The sequence below is a fragment of the Narcine bancroftii genome, chromosome 10 (assembly GCF_036971445.1).
Source record: "Narcine bancroftii isolate sNarBan1 chromosome 10, sNarBan1.hap1, whole genome shotgun sequence".
In the NCBI taxonomy this organism is placed as follows: Eukaryota; Metazoa; Chordata; class Chondrichthyes; order Torpediniformes; family Narcinidae; genus Narcine; species Narcine bancroftii.
In genome coordinates this window covers 69,542,773-69,566,193 of record NC_091478.1, presented here as the reverse complement: position 1 = coordinate 69,566,193, position 23,421 = coordinate 69,542,773, and the positions used below count along the sequence as shown (strand labels likewise).

General features: G+C 42.4%; 1 protein-coding gene across 1 annotated transcript in view; it reads left to right on the top strand.

Annotated features, from left to right (window-relative positions):
• Positions 1–16,352, top strand: part of tmem231 (transmembrane protein 231) — a 36,621-nt gene extending 20,269 nt beyond the window's left edge. Inside the window, exon 7 of the mRNA XM_069901274.1 lies at positions 14,688–16,352. Within this exon, the coding sequence (XP_069757375.1) occupies positions 14,688–14,850 (163 nt within the window). The 3' untranslated portion in view covers positions 14,851–16,352. The remainder of the gene's footprint in view (positions 1–14,687) is intronic.
• The last annotated feature ends 7,069 nt before the right edge of the window (positions 16,353–23,421 follow it).

Below are 23,421 nucleotides of genomic sequence, written 5' to 3'. Positions count from 1 at the left end.
TTTGAACCCAAGACTGGGGGGGTGGTGGGGGGGGGGGGTGGTCGGTTGTCTTCAAATATTATTTTGAAATCTGGAATTCTAAATCCTCCCAGCCTGTAGTCCCATGACAGTTTTTCCCAATGCAATTCTTGGTACCTTATTATTCCATAGGAACTGTCTAATATAGTTGATTTGTAGTTTTAAAAAGTTTTTAGGTAATGGAATAGGCAGCAATTGTAAAAGGTATTGCAGTCTTGGCATCACATTCATTTTGACGCAGTTAACCCTTCTCACCAAAGTAATTGGTAAGTCTCTCCATTCCTGTAGGTCTCTTTTTATCTTCCCAAGGAGAGGAACATAATTTAGTTCATAAAGATTTTCTAATAATATCTATTCTAAGATATTTTATCCCATCTGTCTTCTATTTAAATTTACTTCCTTTTTGGTATCTTTCATATTCAAAATTTGTTAATAGCATTATCTCAGTTTTATCCATATTTATTTTGTTGCCTGATATTCTTCCATATTTTTTTAGTTTCACTTGTAATTTTTCCAAAGGTTTAGTCGGTTCTGAAAGGTACAATAGTACATCATTGGCAAATAGACTGATTTTGTGTTCTTCTTACTGACTTTGAAGTCCTTAATATCTAGATCCCTTATTATTATCTCTGGCAGCACTTCAGTTGCTAAAATAAAAAGCGCTGGTGACAGTAGATCTACTCGATCTACTCAAGGGGAATACTGCCAACATCTGATTATTTGTTATTATTTTAGTTCATGGTTTATGGTAAAAAATTTTTTATCCAATTTATAAATGTTCTGCCTATACCACTAAGATCTAAACATAAAGATGAAAAATGGGAAAAGCTATGCTCCGGAACTATGAGAAATACAATAAATACAATAATTGGTTACACAGGCTATATACCATGCCCCAAAAGTTAAATAAATGGGACCCAATAGTATCAGATAGATGTTTTCGCTGTAAGAAGGAAACGGGAACAACAGTACATGCAATTTGGGCATGTGAGAAAGTGGAAAGGTTTTGGGAAGGTCTAAATCAGGTATTAAATAAAATCACAAAAAGCAACATACCAAAAAATTCAGAGATCTTTCTTCTAAGTAATATAAGAAGTAAAGAACTAGGCCTCAATTTGGATGAAGCACAAAAAAAGATTTGTTATGATAGCCTTTGCTGTAGCAAAAAAATGTATAATGTCAGCTTTATCCATTTTTGATGATAAAATTGTGTTTTTGAGCTTTTAAACCATTTTTAAAATACTTTTTGTGGAAAGCTCTTTCAAAACACCTGCTCAGCTCATTAGTATGAATTTGAAGGCAGACTAAATGGTAACTGGGAGGATTCTTAAGTATGGAATAACCAAGGAATCTTGTGATCTAGGTTCATAGATAACCTCAAGGTTGCCATGCAAGTAAAACATTCAAGGCTTTACAAGCTAACAAATCTCTGGGGGAGGATGAGTTTCCTCCTGAGTTCTGCAGACCATTTAAAGATTTATTGATCCCTCTTATGATGGATGTATTGGAATGGGCAGTGGAGACCCAGACTCTCCCAGAATCTTTCTCATCTGCTATAATTGCATTGGTACTGAAGAAAGGTAGGGACCCATTAAAAACTACATCATATAGACCTATATCACCTCTTTAATATTGATTATAAAATATTGGCAGAGGCATTAGCAAATAGACTGGAACAATATCTACCAAAATTAATACATACAGATCAGGTGGGATTTGTCAAAGGAGATCACATTCTTCAAATAGTGTAAGTAGACTGATATAATACATACAGCAAAATCAAAGTTGTATCAAAGTACAACCATCTCCCTAGATGCAGAAAAAAAATTAGATCAATTAGAATGGTCTTTCTTCTTTAAAACATTAGAAAAATTCAGTATAGGCAAAACATGTATAAACTCCAATATGGAGACCAAAACTGTACACAGTATTCCGGGTGTAGCCTCACCAGTATCTTGTACTGCATGACCTCCCTGCTCTTGAATTCAATTCCCATTATATCTTGTGACAGAATATTTAGAGGTGGTTTGGGAGGGATTGTTAGAGCAGCTTGCACATGCACATTTTAAAACACAGAATATTTGCAGGACTTTTGCAGAATGCTTTTTGCAGGAGGCAACAAATTATCAACAACAGCTTGCCTGGGAGAGCATGTGATCTTTGCAGCAGGGGAGAACTGCTCTTCAAGGTGGAGGGTGTGAAACAGAGAGAGGAGACAGAAATCAGTTCAAGAAGGACAATCTGACAAACTTTGGAAGGCTGCCTGGTCAAAGGAGAAGATTGACAGTGTGAAAGGTGACCTGAAAGAAAGAGGATCATCTGGAGAACCCTGAAGGGGGCAAGTTTCGTTAGCAAGACTGATTGAGAAGGAATCAGTTGCGGATGTCCTGGAAAAGGAATCTCTCTGAAAATCAGCAAGAACCATCCTGAGTGGTAACCATTTGCCTGTTAAGCACCAAAGACTGGTGAACTTTGTTAATGCTAACTTCTGTGCACAGTACAAGAACTATTTTATCCTTAAAGCATTTTCCTATCTACAGACATTAAGCTAACTGGCCGATGGTTACCAGTCTTTTGCCTACATCCCTTTTAAAAAAAAAAAAAAAAAAGTTGTGTGATGTTTGCTATCTTCCAATCTGCCGGGATCGGGACATGCCCAGAATCCAGAGAATTTTGGTAAATTACTACCAACGTATCGACTATAAAGACCATGTCAGTGGTTCCTCTGTTTGCGCGAAAGCCGCACTGTGATTCTGGGAGAATATTCTCAGCGACACTAGGTATTATTCTATTTAGTAGAATCCTAGCGAAGATTTTGCCTGCAATGGAGAGCAACGTGATTCCCCTGTAGTTTGAGCAGTCTGATTTCTCGCCTTTGTTTTTGTACAGGGTGATGATGGTGGCATCACGAAGATCCTGAGGCAGTTTACCTTGGTCCCAACAAAGCTTGAAAAACTCATGCAGTTTGGCATGCAGAGTTTTGCCGCCAGCCTTTCAGACTTCTGGGGGGATTCCATCCATACCTGCTGCTTTGCCACTTTTCAGTTGTTCGATTGCCTTATATGTCTCATCCAGGGTGGGAACCTCATCCAGCTCTAGCCTTAGGGGCTGTTGAGGGAGCTGGAGCAGGGCGGAATCTTGGACTGAGCGGTTGGTACTGAAAAGAGATTGGAAGTGTTCTGACCATCGGTTGAGGATGGAGATCTTGTCGCTGAGGAGGACTTTGCCGTCTGAGCTGCGCAGCGGGCTTTGGACTTGGGGTGAGGGGCCGTACACAGCCTTTAGAGCCTCGTAGAAACCCCTGAAGTCGCCAATGTCCGCGCTGAGCTGTGTTCGTTTGGCGAGGCTAGTCCACCACTCATTTTGGATCTCCCGGAGTTTGCGCTGAAGATGGCTGCATGCGCGACGGAAGGCTTGTTTCTTCTCTGGACAGGACGGCTTTGTAAGGTGAGCCTGGTGGGCAGCTCGCTTCTTTGCCAGCAGCTCCTGGATTTCCTGGCTGTTTTCGTCAAACCAGTCCTTGTTTTTCCTGGAGGAGAAGCCCAGTACCTCTTCAGTGGATTGCAGTATGGTAGCCTTCAACTGATCCCAGAGGGTTTCAGGGGACGGGCCCGTGAGGCGGGTTGCAACGTCGAGCTTTGCTTTGAGGTTTGCCTGGAAGTTTCCTCTCGCTTCGTCTGACTGCAGTTTTCCAACATTGAACCTCTTTCTGGGGGCTTTATTCCTCAGACAGCTCCAAGAAAAGTGCAGAGAACAAAACAAAGGACTCTACATCACCTTTGTTGACCTCACCAAAGCCTTCGACACCGTGAGCAGGAAAGGGCTTTGGCAAATACTAGAGCGCATCGGATGTCCCCCAAAGTTCCTCAACATGATTATCCAACTGCACGAAAACCAACAAGGTCGGTCAGATACAGCAATGAGCTCTCTGAACCCTTCTCCATTAACAATGGCGTGAAGCAAGGCTGTGTTCTCGCACCAACCCTCTTTTCAATCTTCTTCAGCATGATGCTGAACCAAGCCATGAAAGACCCCAACAATGAAGACGCTGTTTACATCCGGTACCGCACGGATGGCAGTCTCTTCAATCTGAGGCGCCTGCAAGCTCACACCAAGACACAAGAGAAACTTGTCCGTGAACTACTCTTTGCAGATGATGCCGCTTTAGTTGCCCATTCAGAGCCAGCTCTTCAGCGCTTGACGTCCTGCTTTGCGGAAACTGCCAAAATGTTTGGCCTGGAAGTCAGCCTGAAGAAAACTGAGGTCCTCCATCAGCCAGCTCCCCACCATGACTACCAGCCCCCCCACATCTCCATCGGGCACACAAAACTCAAAACGGTCAACCAGTTTACCTATCTCGGCTGCACCATTTCATCAGATGCAAGGATCGACAATGAGATAGACAACAGACTCGCCAAGGCAAATAGCGCCTTTGGAAGACTACACAAAAGAGTCTGGAAAAACAACCAACTGAAAAACCTCACAAAGATAAGCGTATACAGAGCCGTTGTCATACCCACACTCCTGTTCGGCTCCGAATCATGGGTCCTCTACCGGCACCACCTACGGCTCCTAGAACGCTTCCACCAGCGTTGTCTCCGCTCCATCCTCAACATCCATTGGAGCGCTCACACCCCTAACGTCGAGGTACTCGAGATGGCAGAGGTCGACAGCATCGAGTCCACGCTGCTGAAGATCCAGCTGCGCTGGATGGGTCACGTCTCCAGAATGGAGGACCATCGCCTTCCCAAGATCGTATTATATGGCGAGCTCTCCACTGGCCACCGTGACAGAGGTGCACCAAAGAAAAGGTACAAGGACTGCCTAAAGAAATCTCTTGGTGCCTGCCACATTGACCACCGCCAGTGGGCTGATAACGCCTCAAACCGTGCATCTTGGCGCCTCACAGTTTGGCGGGCAGCAGCCTCCTTTGAAGAAGACCGCAGAGCCCACCTCACTGACAAAAGGCAAAGGAGGAAAAACCCAACACCCAACCCCAACCAACCAATTTTCCCTTGCAACCGCTGCAATCGTGTCTGCCTGTCCCGCATCGGACTGGTCAGCCACAAACGAGCCTGCAGCTGACGTGGACTTTTTTACCCCCTCCATAAATCTTCGTCCGCGAAGCCAAGCCAAAGAAGATCGACTATAACTCCCGCCATTGCCTCAGCACCATGGGATGCATCCGATCAGGACTAGGGCATTTGTCCACTTTCAATCCCATTACTTTGTTCATCACTATCTATTTTGTAATTCGCATCCCATCGCCACTCTTTTCCTGCTGGACGTATCTTTCACTGAAAATTGGCACAAGATATTTGTTCAATGCCTTGGCCATTTCCTCATTACTCAATTTCAATCTCCCTTTCTCATCAGGTTATAAAATAAATATGGACAAGTGAGATAATACCATTTTAAAAATTTAATTATGAAAGATATCAAAAAGATAGTAGACTTAAATAGAAGATGGATGGAATGAAATATTTAGGAATAATTAAATAATTTACAGAACATAAATTTAATTAATTAGAAAAAAAAGAGAAAGATTTACAGAAACGGAAAGACCTGCTGATTACGATAGTGGGAAGAGTAAATTGTATTGAAGTGAATGTGATGCCAAGAATACTGTGTCTTTCTCAATCGTTGCCTATTGCACTACTTAAAATTTATTAAAATTTATTTAAATTTATTGAATAATTACATAAGGAAATTCCTATGGAATAACAAAGTGCTGAGAATTTCATTAGAAAAGTTGACATGGGAATATAAACCAGAAGGGCTTAGACTTCTGGGCTTTAAGAAATACTATTTATCAGCACAAGCAAGATTTTTATCATTTTTTAAAGAAGACAGTTCTACTTAGATATGAATATGATTGAATTCAATAGAAGAAGAAACAGTGAAGGAGTTTGTAAGTGGAATGCTAAGCTAATAAAAAAAGATGGATAAACCTATATTAATACATATGATTAGAATATGGCAAGAAATAAGTGAGTGTATTGGGGAAAAAAAAGCAAATATATCATTAAGAACACTTAAGTAAAACTGAATTGCTGCCCATAAATCTGGGTAACAAAATATTGAATTCATGGTATGACAAGGGAATAAGATGTATTGATTATATGGAGAGATCTTGTGTCTTTTGAATAATTAAGAAAATAAATATGGAATAGCTAATGAGACTTCCTTTTGTTTTCTCCAACTAAGATTGTTCCTAAGAGAAAGTTTAGCCACACTTTGAATTCATGAAATGGAATGAACGATTTGGTTGGGGAATACACCTGAAATTATAACTAAGCATTATAACTACAGCAAACTATGCTTTCCAGAATGAAAGTGCAAATCCATGTTTACAGAGATCCAGAGAGAGATGGGAGTCAGATCTAGGTATTGCAATAATGTCAAGATGTTGGTCTGATTGGTATTTGGACAGCATGACATCAATTATAAATGGAAGATATATATTAGTGCAATATAATTTTTATACCAATTATATCTCACCACAGAAGTTATATAAATCAAAATCTGAAATATCGGAAATGTGTTTTAGGTGTAGTATAGAAATAGGAATATTTTTACTTGCTATGTAGTCATGTGTGAAGGTGAGACCTTTCTGGCAGGATATTACTGAAATATTAACAAAGATAACAGGAGAAGCCTTCATGGGTGAGCCGGAGCTTTACCTTCTGGGAAATTTCATTGAAGTAAGTAATAAATGAACTAAATTCCAAATTTCATTCGATATAATGCCTTAGCAGTGGCTAAAAAATGTATTGCAATTACTTGGAAATCAAACTCCCCTCTATATATTAACATGATGGACTGTTGAGATGAATAGTTGCATACCTTTGGAAAAAATTATACAACTTAAGAACAAACGTGACACTGTAGCAACTTGTCGCAGTGGGAATTGAAGAACGAGAAAATGATCAGACGTAGTTAAGTCGAAGTTCTGTATAAGTAATTTACTCAAATGGTCATGCACAGCTTTTAAAACCCTGCGCGTTCCAAATGACGTCATCGCCTTGCGATGTCATGACATGTGGAACCTCCCGAGCCGGTTTGATTAAGCCTCCAGTGAACCACTACAACATATTTATTAAGATATGGCAGCCATATTTTGATCCTATAGGGGCCCAATTGTAATTATAAATACACTAATAAAAAGGATAATAATAAATGCAGCTATAGTATAAATCCGTGGTTCTCAACCTTTTTTCTTTCTATTCACATACCTCTAAGTAATTCCTATGCCATAGGTGCTCTGTGATTAGTAAGGGATTGCTTAAGGTGGTATGTGGATGGAAAGAAAAAATTTGAAAACCACTGTTTTAATCATACCTAATTGAATTGTTACGTGCACGGTTTCATAACTCCAAAGGAAATGGGCCAATGACAATTTTTTTCAAGCAAATTATTTCAGTAACAATTGGATCTAGACCAGTGATTCTCAACCTTCCCTTCCCACTCACAGACCACCTTAAGCAATCCCTTACTAATCACAGAGCACCGATTGCATAGGGATGACTTAAAGTGGTATGTGAGTGGAAAGTGAAAGGTTGAGAACCACTGGTATAAATGCAAATGACTTCCCTATGTAGAATTTTTGATGATGATCAACATAAATGTTAGCCCTGACGGGGTGGGTGGGTGGGTGGGTGTGTGTGTTATATATTCTCTTGATCTCTCACTCTTTGTCTCCAAATGTGTGTACAGATATATATATATGTGTGTGTACATATATATATGTGTGTGTGTGTGTGTATATATATATATATATATATACTCGTACATACATACACACATGTATATATACATACACACACACACACACATATATGTATATCTATATATCTGTGTATGTGGTGGCACACATCCTCATGGCGAACTGGTCCCGCTTGTATCGCCATGTGGTGGGACAGCCATGGGGAAATGGTGTGCTGAATTTGAATAAAAACAGTCCACATTAACGACCCTCAACGTGGTGGCTGTGTTTCTTTCACTGCTCACACCACCACATCGGTGACCCTGACGAGCCCATACTTTTTTCTGGACTAAAACACCATGGCTTCAACAGAGGTTAATGCTGTCTACATCAAGCTTCCCCCCTTTTGGACCCACCGACTGAGAATGTGATTCTGGCAGGTGGAAGCACAATTTCAACTCCGCAGCATCTCCTCAGACACCACAATGTTTTATCATGTTGTGGGCGTTCTGGACCAAGATACGGCAGCGGGGGTGGACGACATCATCCACCACCCCCAGGCTATGGGCAAGTACACCGCCCTCAAAGACTTGCTGCTTGGAACTTTCGGGCTAACTCCCCAGCAACGGGCTTCCAGGCTCCTTCACCTAGATGGGCTTTGGGACCGTAGTCTGTTGGCGCTGATGGATGGAATGCTGGCCCTGGCAGAAGACCACAAGCCTTGTTTTCTCTTCCGCCAGATATTCCTGGAACAGGAATATCTGTGCTTCTCACAGACGAAGACTTCTTGAACCCGAGGAGAGCAGCAGCCCGTGCGGATGCCCTCTGGCACACGTAGAGGGAAAGCGAGGCAGCCCTCAACCAGGTGACACAACCAGGAGCTAGCCAACCACAGGCCACTCCCAAGACCAAGCCAGAGGAGGGCCAGTTGACCTGGTGTTTCTACCACCAGCGCTGGAGAGACAAGTCCATAAGTGCCGCCAGCCCTGCAGGTTTCAGGGAAATGACCAGGCCAGATGCCATTAATGGCTGTGACGGTTGGCCGCACAAACAGCCTCCTTCATGTGACGGACAGATCCACTGGCCGCCGATTTCTGGTGGACACAGGCTGAGCTCAGCATCGTTTCCCCCACAGCATTAGAGACGCACCTGATCTCGAGGTCCAACCCTGCGGGTGGCTAATGGCTCCACCATCAGGACCTATGGCACCTGCAGGGCACAGATCCAAATTGGGAAGGAGAAGTTCCACTGGAAGTTCGTCCTATCTACGTGGGCATCGCCCTGTTAGGGGCCGACTTCCTCAGAGCTCACGGCCTACTGGTTGACATGAAAGGCAAAACGACGCATGTTCCATTCCACCCGACTGGACACCACAGAAGCCCACAGGCCTAAAATCGCCGCCATAGCCGCCAGCAGGGATGAGTTTGACAAGATCCTCCACGAATTCCCCGCCATCTTAGAGCCACAGTTCAACTCCGCCCTGCCCCAGCATGGGATCTTCCACCACATCGCTACACAAGGCCTCCCCGCTGCACGTTAGACCCAGATGGCTGCCACCCAAGAAGTTCCAGCAGGCAAAGGATTTTCCCAGGCTGCAGGAACTGGGAATCGTCCGGCGCTCAGACAGCGCCTGGGTATCGCTGCTCCATATGGTCCCGAAATCGTCCGGGGCTAGGGACTGTGTGGGGACTACCGTCGGTTGAACGATGCAATCATCCCTGACAGGTACCTGGTGCCCCACTTACAGGACTTCTCCGCCAACCTCCTCGGTGGGGATACCATCAGATCCCGGTCCATCCAGACTACGTGGGTAAGACAGCCATAATCACCCCTTTCAGCCTCTTCGAGTTCCTGCGTATGCCCTTCGGTCTAAAGAACGCGGCCCAAACTTTCCAGCGCCTCATGAACGCAGTTGGAAAAGACTTGGACTTTGTGTTCATTTACCTGGACGATATTCTCATTGCCAGTCGCAATCGCGACAAACACAAAACCCACCTCTGCACACCCTTTGCCTGGCTGGCGGACTTTGGCCTCATGGTCAATGCGGTCAAATGCCAGTTCGACAAGGAGCCCCTCCAGTTCCTGGGGCACACCATTTCAGCGGCTGGGGCCACGCCGGCGCCGGAGAAGGTAGCAGTTCTTCAATGATTCCCCATACCCTCCACCCTGAAAGGCCTTCAAGAGTTCACGGGGATGATGAACTTTTACCATCGATTCATCCCCGGAACCACGTGCGCCATGTGCCCATTGTTCACGCTCATGCCCACCAAAGAAAAGACTATCGTGGTCAGAGGAGGCAAACAGGGCTTTCATCATGACAAAGGAGGCTCTAGCCAGTGCCACGCTGCTAGTGCACCCACGGCTGGAGGCGCACACGGCGCTCTCCGTGGACGCCTCAGCTATGGCAATGAAGTAGGGGGGGGATTCTGGAACAGTGGCTCGATGGACAATGGCGCCTGCTGGCCTTTTTCAGCAAGCAGCTGTGCCCGCCGGAGCTCAAATACAGCGCCTTCGACCGGGAGTTCCTGGCGCTGTATTTGGCCATCCGCCATTTCCGCTACTTCCTCGAGGGCAGGCCGTTCACAGCCTTCACGGATCACAAGCCCTTCACTCAAGCACTGACGATGGCCAAGGATCTGTGGTCCGCCAGACAGCAGTGTTACCTCTCATACGTGTCTGAGTTCACGACTGACATCTGACACAGGGCCGGCAAGGACAATGTAGTGGCGGATTCGCTCTCCCGTCCAGCCATCAATACTCTTGCGCCCAACCTGGATTATGAGCCATTGGCTCAGGCACAGAGGAACGATGCGGAGATGCAGGCCTTGCGGACCGCCATCTCAGGCCTCAAACTCAAGGATGTCCAGGTGCCCAGCAGCCCGGACACATTGCTCTGTGATATTTCAACAGGCATGCCGCACCCGGTGGTCTCTTCGCACTAGAGGGTAAATGTCTTCAGTCTGGTCCACGACCTCACTCATCCAGTGGTAAAGACAACCGTACGGATGGTCGCGGAGTGGTTTGTGTGGCATGGGCTGAAGGAGGTGGTGGAACTGGCCAAGAACTGTACCAAGTGCCAGATCTCCAAGGTCCAGCAACACATGCGAGCCCCCATCCAGAACTTCAACCCAGCAGTTCACAGATTCCAACACATCCACGTGCATGTCGTTGGGCCCCCGCCGGTGTCCAAGGAGGCTCATTACCTCCTCATGGTGGTGGATCGCGCCACAAGGTCACCGGAGACCATCCCAATTAAGGAGGCCTCCGCGGAGACATTCGCCTGTTTCGGAGTCCCGGTGCACATCACTAGTGACAGAGGGGCGCAGTTCATGTCTACCCTGTGGACTCAGATGGTGAAGCTCCTGGGGGTTAAGCTCCACCACACCACAGCATACCACTCGCAGTCCAACGGGTTTGTGGCGAGGTTCCACAGACACCTGAAGGCATTGCTTATTGGCCAGGATCTCTGGACCAGACTGGGCAGACGAACTACCCTGGGACCTCCTCGGGATTAGGATGGCACCCAAGGAGGACCTGCAGGCTTCAGCAATGGAGATGGCCTATGACGCACCGCTTTCCTTGCTGATTGAGTTTTCGGCCCAGACCCTGACACCACGGCCACCGACAAAATCCTGCTGGCAGACCTACACAGGTGACAGGCCTCCCTAAGTCCCCCACCACTGGCATGCCATGGCACGCGGCCGTTTCATCTCCCCAAAGAGCTCGACTCAGCCCAGTTCGTTTTCGTGCAGAGGGGACCACAAGGTGCACCGCTACAGTGACCGTACGAGGGGTCATACAAAGTCTTTCACCGGTCCAGCAGAATCTTCACCCTGGATGTTGGGGGGAGAGAGGAACTTTTTACGGTGGACTGCCTGAAGGTGGTCCATCTGGACTTATCACAGCCGGTGCAGATAGCCGTGCCCAAGTGTTGGGGCCGACTGCCAAAGCGACAGAATGCGTAGCTGGTTCTGGGAGGGGGGGTGGTGTTGTGGTGGTGCACATCCTCAAGGCGAACCGGCCCCTCTTGTATCGCTACGTGGCGGAGCAGCCATGGGGAAATGGCAACGTCGGAGGTTTCTCTCCGACTCCAGCATCCCTTCCAGTGCGCACCCTGGGCAGCGATTATGATGTCACAATGCACCAGGTGACTGAGCTCATGCTGCCCTTATAGGGTCGTGCTGAATATGAATAAAAACAGTCGTTAACGACCCTCAACGTGGTGGCTGTGTTTCTTCCACTGCTCACACCACCACGTGTATATCTGTCTATGTGGGTGTGTATATTTATGTGGGTGTAGATATCTATATTTATGGGGGGGATAAACAATAAAATATTATTTTAAATTTGCCACACAAGTTGATTGGATGATTAAGAAGTCATATGGAGTGGTGGCTTTTATTAGTCAGGGGATTGAGATAATGTTACAGCTCTATAAAACTCTGTTTAGACTCACTTGCAGTATTATTTTCAGTCTGGTCACCTTATTACAGGAAGGATGTGGAGGGTGCAGATTCGATTTACCAGGAACCTCTAAATGTCTTCCCACCTCACTCTCGCTCCTCGCCACCACCTTGGCTTCATGCGCTCCATCCTCTCCTTGTAATTCCATTGTACCAATTGCACTAATATTCACATTTGAGTTTATTATCATCTGACTACATGTACAACTGATAAAACAGTGCCTGGTGCATGCACAAAAACATACATTACACAGAACTTAAAGATCACATAAACAAAATATGTAAATATTTGGGATGATTGTCATTCCAGTTTAATGATATTGTTTCTGTGCTGAGTGATCAATTCTGCACATAATACTCCTGACCAATGAAAGCAACCTTATCAAATGCCTTCTTCATTACCCTGTCTATCTGGATGGCCATTTTCATGAAAATGTATACCTGTAGCCCCTAGATTCTTTATTTGACAACACATTCCAGCCCATACCACTCGAAATAGGAAGGCAGAATAATACCTGAAATGGGGAACTATAATGATACCTGGATGTCATGGGGCATTATTTAATGAAGGTTGAAATACAGGTAAAATAGGTAATGAACAAAGCAAATGGCATTTTAGTATTTATTGCAAGAAACTTTGAATATAGAAGCAGGGAGGAGTCACTACAGTAGTATAGAGCCTTGATGAGGCCATAACTTGAGGATTATTTTGGCCTTGTAATCTAAGGAATGACATTCTTGCTATTGAGCGGTTGGAGCACAGACTGATTAGTGGGATGGCAGGACTGATGTACGTCTAAAGACTAGATGGATGGAGGTTGTACTCATTATAATTTAGAAGAATGAAAGTTGATCTCATTGAGATGTACAAAATTGTAACAGGCCTGGACTGGTTAAATGCAGGAAGAATGTTCCTGCTTTTGGAGAAGTCCAAAACATGGGCTCACAGTCCAAGGATAAGGAGTAGGCCATTTAGGACTGAGGTAAGGGAAATTGTTCTCTCTGAGAACTATGAACTGTGGAACTCACTACCATAGTAACTTGTTGAGACTGTTAGATGTATTCAAATGGGGGTTAGGTGTGTTGCTACTAGATAAAGGGATCAAAATTGTGTGATGAGCCACGATTGTACTGAATAGTGGAGCAGGTTCGAAGGGTTGAATAGCTCTATAAAATTGTACCAATTTTCAATGTTTCTAACCTATCAAAGTGCAATACCTCACACTTGTCAAAGTGAAATTCTATTTCCCTTTCCTTTGCCACTTTCCTAGTACATCTCTATCCTGTTATAATCTTGGATGACATTCTACTTTGTCCAATACACCACCTATTTTGGAATCATTGATAAATTTACTAACCATTACTTACATTATCATCCAACTCATTAATACAGATGACAAATAACAGTGGAACCAATGCCAATCTCTGCAGCATGCTCTAGGTCAGATGCCTCCAATTTTGGTATCAAACCTCCACTACCACCCTCTGTCTCCTTCCATCAAGCCAACTTTGTATTGAATTAGCCAGGTAACCCACATTTCATGTGATCTGACCTGAACAGACTACCATGCAGGTAGTCCTGAAGTCCATGCACTAGTCCACTGCACTGTGATCAATCAATAAATAATTTAGTCTATTAACTACTTAAATTGAAGTAGTTGTCAACATAACAAAGGAAAGAAAATGTCATTAATTTTCCTTGATCAAGGCTTATATATATCACAGGTAGCTTTCAACTACCTTGCATATGAGCAATTGAATTTAGGAATGTAATTTGACCATTCGCCCTATCAAGTCTGCCCCACCTTTTCATCATGGCTGATTTATTGTCCTTTTCAATCCTGTTCTCCTGCCTTCTTCCCATAACCCTTGATTCTCTTCATAATCACAACCTATCTACCTCAAATATCCCCAATGTTATTGAAAATCTAAGTCTTTTTTGCCTCAGCTTCCCAATTACATAAAACCAATTAAGTATAATTAAGACAACACAATGGGAAGAAAGAATAAATATAAAAGGAAGATAAAACAAATAATAAATATTAACACTGTAGATAAAAATAAGCATGTGGTAAACTTTCTATGTCAATAACTCAGTCTAGCAGACAAAATGGTTTTGATTGCAATTTCCAATAAAGTTCTAAACAAGTCTTTTTGTGATTTCCTGGTGATGTTTGCAACTTTACTTCTGATTTTAGTTCATACATTGCAAACAGTATTTTTGATCATCAAGATTGTTAAGTTAATCTAATTTTAATGATAAATTGTCATTGGCATCTAGACTAAATATAGTTATGATCTTTTGTGAATTTAGAATCATTTCTAGAAGCCAGTTTACTTGCAACTTGAACTTATTAGATCATTAATAAAAGTTTATAGTTAACTTTGGATCCTTGTAATCCATTAGTTTCTTATCAATGTTTGAAAAATTTATATGGTTAATCTTTCCTTAATATAATGTCCATTTTCTTGTTAGTTTCTGTTCCTTAATTGCTTTTAACTTATCAACCTGGTTTCTGGGAAATGATTAAGATTGCTTGGATCCAGTATATCAGTATTCTTCTCATCTTTATGTGGGTCTTTGAAAAAATCAAGATATTTGTCTTTGAAAATCATGTATTAGCTGCAATAATGATATCACCATATAAGCAGCGCCAGTCATAACCCATTCACAAATCTTACAAATAATTAATAATTATTGCATCAACATTTGACCTTTTGATCTACTGTTACATATTGTCACCTGATTTCAATGCATTGTATTATTTGCTTTGTGTAAACTAATGATTAATCACTTTGTTATGGTGTTTTTAAAATATTTATAGTTTTGCAGACTCAAACTCAACAGTTTACAACATTAACAAAATCAATGTATGTTATTTTATTTATAATTATTAAATCGTAAAACATTAATGATAACCTATTCATACAGAAAATATATAATGGAATAACCCCCCCCTCCCCAACCTCCCTCATTCACCCCACTAAGACCCACCTCCTTCCCCTTCCACCTACAAAGAAAGGAGATCATCACTTAGACAACAATATTCAACTTTTTAGCTATGGAAACAGAGACATCACACCAGGGTGGATTGAGAGATTAAATTTTCAAACCAAGAATTTTTAGGTATGGGCTCCATTCTTCTACAAAAAAATTATATTTTCCCCTCAAATTATATGTTATCTTTTCTAAAGGAATACAGGATTTTATTTCAGTATTCCATCTTTGCATTCCTAAAACTAAATCAGATTTCCAAGTGATGACCAAACATTATTTAGAAATGACCAAAGCTAAACGTAAAAATTCAATTTGATCCATAGACAATCTTAGTCCTAAAGCAATTGACCTAATAAAAACAACATTGGATCAAATGAAAAATTAATTTATAATACTTGCTCCAAAAACTATTTAACTTGTATCCAAAAATTCATAACTTTAGAACAGGTCCAATTCGAAGGGGGGGTGGGGGGAGGAATACCTATCTCTTCTCCACATCTAGAACACAAATCCAAAGAAATTAAATGTCTTTAATTTTTGAGGGGTTAAATATAATTGATGTAAAAAATTATATTGTACTAATCTGTATCTTACATTTATAACCTTAGTTATACTATCCTTACACAAATTTATCTAAACATTTTCATCTATTTAAGTCAGATTACCATTTTATTCTTGATTTATGAACATGTAACATAGACATTTTATTTCATAATAACATACATTTCTTCCTTAGTGAGTAATAATCACAAAACAGATTGTCTAGGTAATTTTAAACTATGACTTAATATTACCTGATAATAGCAAAAAAAAGTGTTACTAGGAACTTGACATTTCTCCTTCTCAAAGTTGATACTAACAAATTGATACTGTTACGAGTCCAGAGGATCCCAAAACGCAGCAACAATAGCTATGTGCCACGACAAAGGGTTACTTAAATAAAAGTTGCTTTTAATTATCTTTGAACATAAAAATAGAATAAAACTTTAACTTATCTCTATTGACTCATTTAACCTACTTAATCCCCCTTTTAATTCTAATGTGTGTAAGTTCATCCAAGTTCTTTGGTTCACAGTCCAATCTCTGGTTGCAGGCAATGCTTATACTGTGCACAGTATATACTGTAACATTAATAAAGTTCACCAGGCTTTGGTGCTTAACAGGTAAATGGGTTCTTGTTGGTTTTCAGAGAGAGACATTTTCTTGTTTCAGGACATACACAACTGGTTCCTTTTTAATCAGCCACTTCAGTGTCTTGCTGACGAAACTTGCCCCATTCAGGGTTCTCCATATAATAATCTTTCTTTCAGGTCACCACAGAGTTTCTTTCTGTTTTACCTATTGCAAGGGAAACACCGGACAGCCAGTCCTTTCTTTTGACCAGGCCATCTTCCAAAGCTTGCCAGCTTGTCCCTCTAGAACCAATGTCTGTCCCCCTCACCCTCCCCCCCCAACTCTGAGAGCAAAGCCTGTTTTATTCTGCTCTCTGCCTGCAAAGACGGTAAATTCTGTTTTCCAGACAAATATACCACTGCATATTGTTACATTTGTTGCCTTTTGCAAATAACAGTCCATCATGAGACTCTGAGCACTCTTGGAAAATCTCCTGCAAAAATTCTGTTTTAAAGTGTTTGTGTGTGACTTGCTCTAACAAACCTTTCCCACTTTATCTCCCAAACACCCCTATATACTCTGTCACAATACTGAATACAATTTATGTATATTAATTCTATATAGATTTCTCAACTGGGTTTGAATTGTTTCCTTCCCCTTCTCTTCTCCCCACCCCTTGACATGAAACACTTAACGTATTGACCAACCATAAGCATACAAAACACTAAAAACACACACTACAAAGGTATAAATCACACCAGGGTTTTGTAGGTCTGTCACGGCATGGCGGCCCAAGCTCAGGCTGTGTTATTTTTGTTGACTTTACCTGGCTGGAATGAGATGGGCTCCCCGCAAACCTCCCCCCCCCCTCCCCCCCACCCCACAGACAGGAGAGTAGGGCAGCAATGTACAACAATCCACTCCACCACCAGTCTAAGTATTGCTGCCAGATTTTTTTGAATGAATTATACTTTCCCCTTAAGTTATGTGATCTTCTCCAGGGGAACACAACTTTGCATTTCCCTGTTCCAGCACACAACACTGAGGCAAGAGTTGGACTTCCAGGTAACCACTATGCACTTCCTGGCCACCGCCAATGCGATCATTACAAATTGGATTTGAAATTGGACAGCTTCATTTTAAGTCTTATTCCATTATGTTTCCCAACAGGAATAAATCATCGTCCTGTGGGAATTCTTTACATAATTTTTCTGAGGATTTGGCCTAGATCCACCCAAAAGGGTCTCACCTTAGCACATGTTCAGGTTGTGTACACGAAGGTTCCTATCTGGATGCCGCATCTAAAATGTTGGTCTGATAATTCCTGTTTACATCTGCTGAATTTTTGTGGCATCAGGTACAACTGGTGCAGAAAATTGTATTGCACCAGCCTGTACTGTGTTTTGATGACTGCAGTCATGCCGGTCCCACAGTGTCTGAAAGAGATAGTAAAGCCTTGGCAACACCTTCATTTTAACACAGTTGACCTTGCTCACTATCATTATGGGCAAGGACATCCACCTGTTTAGGTCATTCTTGATTTTCTTTTCTCCCCCCACCCCCCCCAAACAAGGGGGTGTAATTTCCTTTGTATAAATTATTCAAATTATTATCTATTCTGACTCCTAAGTATTATAATCCCATCTTGCTGCCACTTTAGGTAATTATTCTCTTGACATTGACTATAATCTCCCAGCGCAAGTGTCATAATTTCACTTTTATCCAGAGACCTCCCCAAAGTCTTCCATTGTAGAGCATAGTTTGGACAGTGAGTTTACTGGGCCTGTCAAATATATCAACACATCATCAGCAAATAGACTGATCTTGTGTTCTTCCTGGCCTACTTTAAAACCTCTGTTATCTGGATCCTGGTGAATGGCTTCAGCCAATAGTTCCATAGCCAGTACAAACAGAGCTGGAGTACCCCTTCCTACTTGATCTTGTCAGTGGGAAAGCTGAAGAAGTTTGTCCATTAGTCACATCTTTTGCCTTGGATGCATGGTATAGTGCCCTTATCCAATTTATAAAAGTCGGCCCTAACCTTATATTTTCCAGCACTTTAAATAAAAATGGAACATTAAATGAAAACTTACAGGTTTAAAGTTTGATGATTATTAATTGAGTAATGGGAATGGTGAGATAATATGAGATCCTATTTGTGCATGTGTAGCCAATCTTTGAATCTTGAAAAAGACCACTGGTATAATTCTGTCAAAAGAGCATTTTATTGTGAGGCATACATGCAACACTAGAACTAACTTAACAACGTTTGAAGTAATTACGGGAGGGCATATTTCACCACTCCCATTACTCAATAATAATCATCAAACTTCGAACCAGTAAGTTCTCGTTTAATGCTCTTTGGTTCACTAATATGAAATTTCAAAGCTCAATGGTCTCTTTTTCACATGTTCCAGAAAGACCATAGGGTAGATCAATAGACCTCCAATATGTGAAAAATTTCAATTGGCAGCCTGCAAAATTGCTGCAGTGAAATTTTGCTCTTCAGTTCTGAGGTTTATTGTAAAATCTGTTAAATGTTCTTTCATTTGACCATCCTGACGGAGGATATCCAAAATGGAGTCTTCCGCTCTAATAGCAGTAGATGTAGTTGCTGCTCTGGTTGAGTGAGCCCCAAACCGAGTGGCATCCACTCCAGCCAACTGTGTGGTCCTCTTTAGCAATCTGGTCAAGGTCTGAGACAATGCCCGCTAATGCTATACCCTATAACATACAAACAAGAATCTCTCTTCCCCTCTGATATAGCGAGTACATTCAATCTATTGTCCCAGATACCACACCCCACATAATCTATCATCCTCTTGACAAGCGTACAATTTAAACTTTGTTCCCACTCTTATCAGGTTTATTCTGTTTCAACAAGTCATGAACATGAAATTCAACAAAATCAGTTTCCCAAATGATATAGTCCAGTGTAAACAAGTTAAAGTCTGTATTCTTTGGACCAAAATCAAGGCCACAAGCCTGAGCAATTTCTGTGATAAGTCACGCAAGTCTAAAGCATACGCTGGCGACAAACATCACAACAAATCCAACACAACTTTAACATCCCAGATGGTGTGATAACATGGCGTAGGCGGATGTAAGTAAAATACTCCCCTCGTGAATCTTGAAATCTGGATGATTCCCAACAGTGTGTTCAGTGTCTCAAAGAATCAGGAAAGCTGCCAAAGCCCACTTGGCCATATTGATAGCACAATAACTGGCTACCTGAACATAAAGCAAATCAGTGAGGAAATGCAAAACATCTGAAACTGAAACGTAATTAACATTTAAGGTCTCATTAAAACAAAACACTTGGCATTTGTTAACATAAGTGGCGTATTGCTTCTGAGTTGACTTTCTCCATGAAGCACAAATAATGTCCACTGTTTTCGGGCTGTAGTCCTTTTGCGCCAGCCTTTTCACGCCAATCCTGCAACGATTGAGATGAGAGGATGGGGAAGGAGAGATACTGGTTGAACTAGCAGTTCCTTGCTCCTTTTCAACAGAAAGTGTTATAGCAACATCCAATTCAACATTGGGATCCAAGACTGGGAAGGCCAATTTGGCACCACCAGGACCCCAGTGGCCCCATCCTCCTGTACTTTGTGCAGGCATTTAGCTACTAGTGAGAAGGAGGGGGAAAGCATAGAAATTCAGTTCTGCCCAATCAATCATATAGGCGTCTATGGCTTCTGCCTGGGGGCCTGGCAACCAGGATACATATCTCAATGCTTGGGCATTTTGCAAACAGATCGATCTCTGGCAACCCAAAATTCTGTACTTTCAGATTTAAAACTCTTTTACCCCAAAATCCATTCTGTTCTAGCATTGAACTTTCTAGACATCAAATCCGCCTGATAGTTCAGACGCTCTGGCAAGTATGTGGCTGTAATTAGATATTTCTTTTGATACACTGCGAGCCAGTTCCATGATGGGGGCTTCAAACCTCCCATTTCATTCAGGTATGCTATTGCTGAGATGTCTAACCTCATCAACAGTGTATACCCCTTTTCTCTGCACAGAAAGACTTCAGGACCAACTGAGCTGCCAACATTTCTAGGTAGTTAATGACATTCTAATCTCTTGAATAGTTCATCTGTTACTAGCAGAGGTAGTCAAGTCTGTGGCACCCCATCCTTAACCACTAGCATCTGATCAGATTTACATATCAAACTTTTATGCCACCACGCAAGTTCTGCTGTAGCCTCTTGCGATGAGATCATCAGTCTACCAAATTGGCACCTGGCGGTCTTTAAGGCTTGTACTTTATCTCTTTCCAGAAATCTATATTTTAGCGGACCATACTGAACAGCTGGGAAAGCAGCCACCATTTTCCCAGTTACCTTTGCTGCTTTCCTTATTGAGGTACGTGTTTCTGCAATCAAACCACAAGCCTGCAGTATTTCCACCCTTTTTATCTTCTGACAGGGTTATTTTCATAGATTCCATATTTAAGAGGAACCCGTGGAATTTAATTTCTCTGGTTGGGCTGAGGACTGATGTTTCTGGGTGTATAATAAATCTCAGTTCCTGCAGCAGCGCCTTAGTAGTGTTCACTGCTCTCTGTGTTGCACCCATGGACCTGCCAATCACGATGGTGTCATCCAAGTAACCCTCACCATATGTCCCTCCTTTATGAGGCGGGAGAAAACCAGTTTCAGCAATTTGGTAAATATTCTGCGCACAGAACTAAGTCCATTAGGTAGAGCCTTATATTGCCACAATTTGCCCTTTCAAATAAATTTCAAGTACTTAGAGATCAGGTGTTTAGATACTGAATAATAAGCATCTTATAAATTGACGGATGCCATAAAATAGCGCTTGCATAACAATGACATAACGGAATGAATCGTGCCTATTTTAAAATGTTGGTATAAGACATGCTCATTTAGGTCAGATAAATCTAAGATCACTCTCGTTCTCCCGCTTCTATTTGGACTCTAATCTATTAAATCTCTTTTTCTGGATTGAGGGCCACGGCAAGACCTCTCTCGTTTCTAATTTGTGCCAAACGCATAATACTTAATAGTCTACCAGTTATCTGCTACCTGCCTTTTTTGCACAAATCCCACCTGATCTTTATTAATTATTTCTGGCAAAACATTTCACCATCTATTTGCCAGGGTTTTGGCTATTATCTTATATTCCATATTTAATAATGAAATAGATCTATAAAAGGATGACATTAGCGGATCTTTATCTTTCTTTAACATCGTCGTAATAATTGCTGTGAGAAAGATTCCAGGAGTTTATGGGTCTCCATTGCCTGGTCTATCACCTCCACATAAAGAGGAATCAATAGATTCTTGAATTCCTTGTAGAACTTGGATGGAAACTCATCCTACCCTGGAGTCTTGTTAGTCTGCAGCGAATTCAATACATTCACTATCTTCTTCCATGAAGGGACAATTTAGGCCTTCCTGCCCTTCTTGGTCCAAATTTGGCAACTCTTTCTTAGTAACTCGCCAATTTTATCTGACCTCCCTACCAATTCTGATTTATACAAACCTTCATAGAATTTCCAGGAGGTGTTGTTAATTTCCTTTGGCTTGTAAGAGATACTGTCATTCCCCAGTTTGTATCGCATTGATCCTTCTTGAGGCTTGCTCTGTCCTCAACTGCCAAGCAAAGACCTTGTGGGCTCTCTTCCCCCAATTCGTAATATTTTTGTTTTGACCGTAATATGGCCTTTTCCATGCTGTACTTTTGAAGTGTGTTGTATTTCAGCTTATTTGTTAAAACCCTATACTGATCTTCTGAGCCCAATTTTTGTAAGTCCTTTTCTAAACGAGCACCCATCTCCCTCTCCTATTCTTTCCTTACTGTTTTAATATATCCAATTATTTGACCCCTCAAATACGCTTTGAGGGTGTCCCATTAGAGGAATTTATCTGGAGTAGAGGTACAGTTGGCCTCACAAAACATATCTATCTACGTTCTTATGAAACGACAAAACTCCAGCTTCTTTAACAGCAACGAATTAAGAAGCCATATGTATACCGTATCCTGCTTGTCTGGCATTTCAATCTTAATTATTAGGGGTGAGTGATCTGACAGAAGTCTTGCTATGTACTTAGCTACCAGGATCCTACCCTCTATATGGGCTGAAGCCAAGAAAAAAATTATTCTAGAGTAGGAGTCATGCTGCCTTGAGTAGAAGGATAAGTCCCTCTCCCTGTTCTGCCTACATACATCTATCAAATTCAGCTCCTTCATACCGTCAATGGTGACACGTGCCACTCTTGTTTTCACTATTTTCTTTGTTGACTTGTCTAAAACAGGATCCAGACAGAAATTAAAATCTCCCTCAATTAGAATGTTCTCTCTCCCCTCTGCCAATCTCAGCAAAATGTCTTGCATAAATTTTTCATCATCCACATTTAGGGCATATAGATTTAATAAGGACCAGATTCCAAGTATATTTGACAGTGCAACATTATAAATCGACCTGTTTTATCTGTGGTCACATCCTGCACTCTCACCGGAACACTCTTCCCTATCAGAATTGCCTTCGAACAGAATGAAGAGGCTATTATCTGGCCTATCCATTCTCTTTTAAACTTTTGATGCTCTTGTTTCGTTAGGTGGGTTTCTTGAAGGAAGGGCAGGTCTGCTCCCATTTTCTTGATGTGTGCTAAGGCTCTCTGTCTCTTGACTGACTCTTTTAAACCATTAACATTAAAACTAAAAAACTTCATGCTCTAAGCCACACATGTCAAACTCTGGCCCGCGATATAATTATATTTGGCCCGCAAGATCATATCAAAAATGTATTAGAGGTGGCCCGCTGGCCGCCGCGCCAGTGTAGCGCATGCACAGTAACCGCTCTGTCCCAGGGTGAGAGAGAGAGAGAAAAATCCTGGTCCTTGAAAAGTAGTGGTGGGTGGTTTTATAAACACGCTGTTGTGTCCCCCCGCCCACCCCCCCTACTGCAGCGCGGCCTGGCCGGTGTCAGGGGAAGCCAAGGCCGCTTCCCAGCGCCCGGAACCCCAGTGGCACAGCGTTTCTTGGAGCTGCAGATGGAGTTGGGACGCCGGAGGGAAGATTGGGGCTCCCTGCCGGGCGATGGGGGCGCCGGCCACCCTGCGCCTTCCCACCGGACCAGCGGCGGGTGCCCG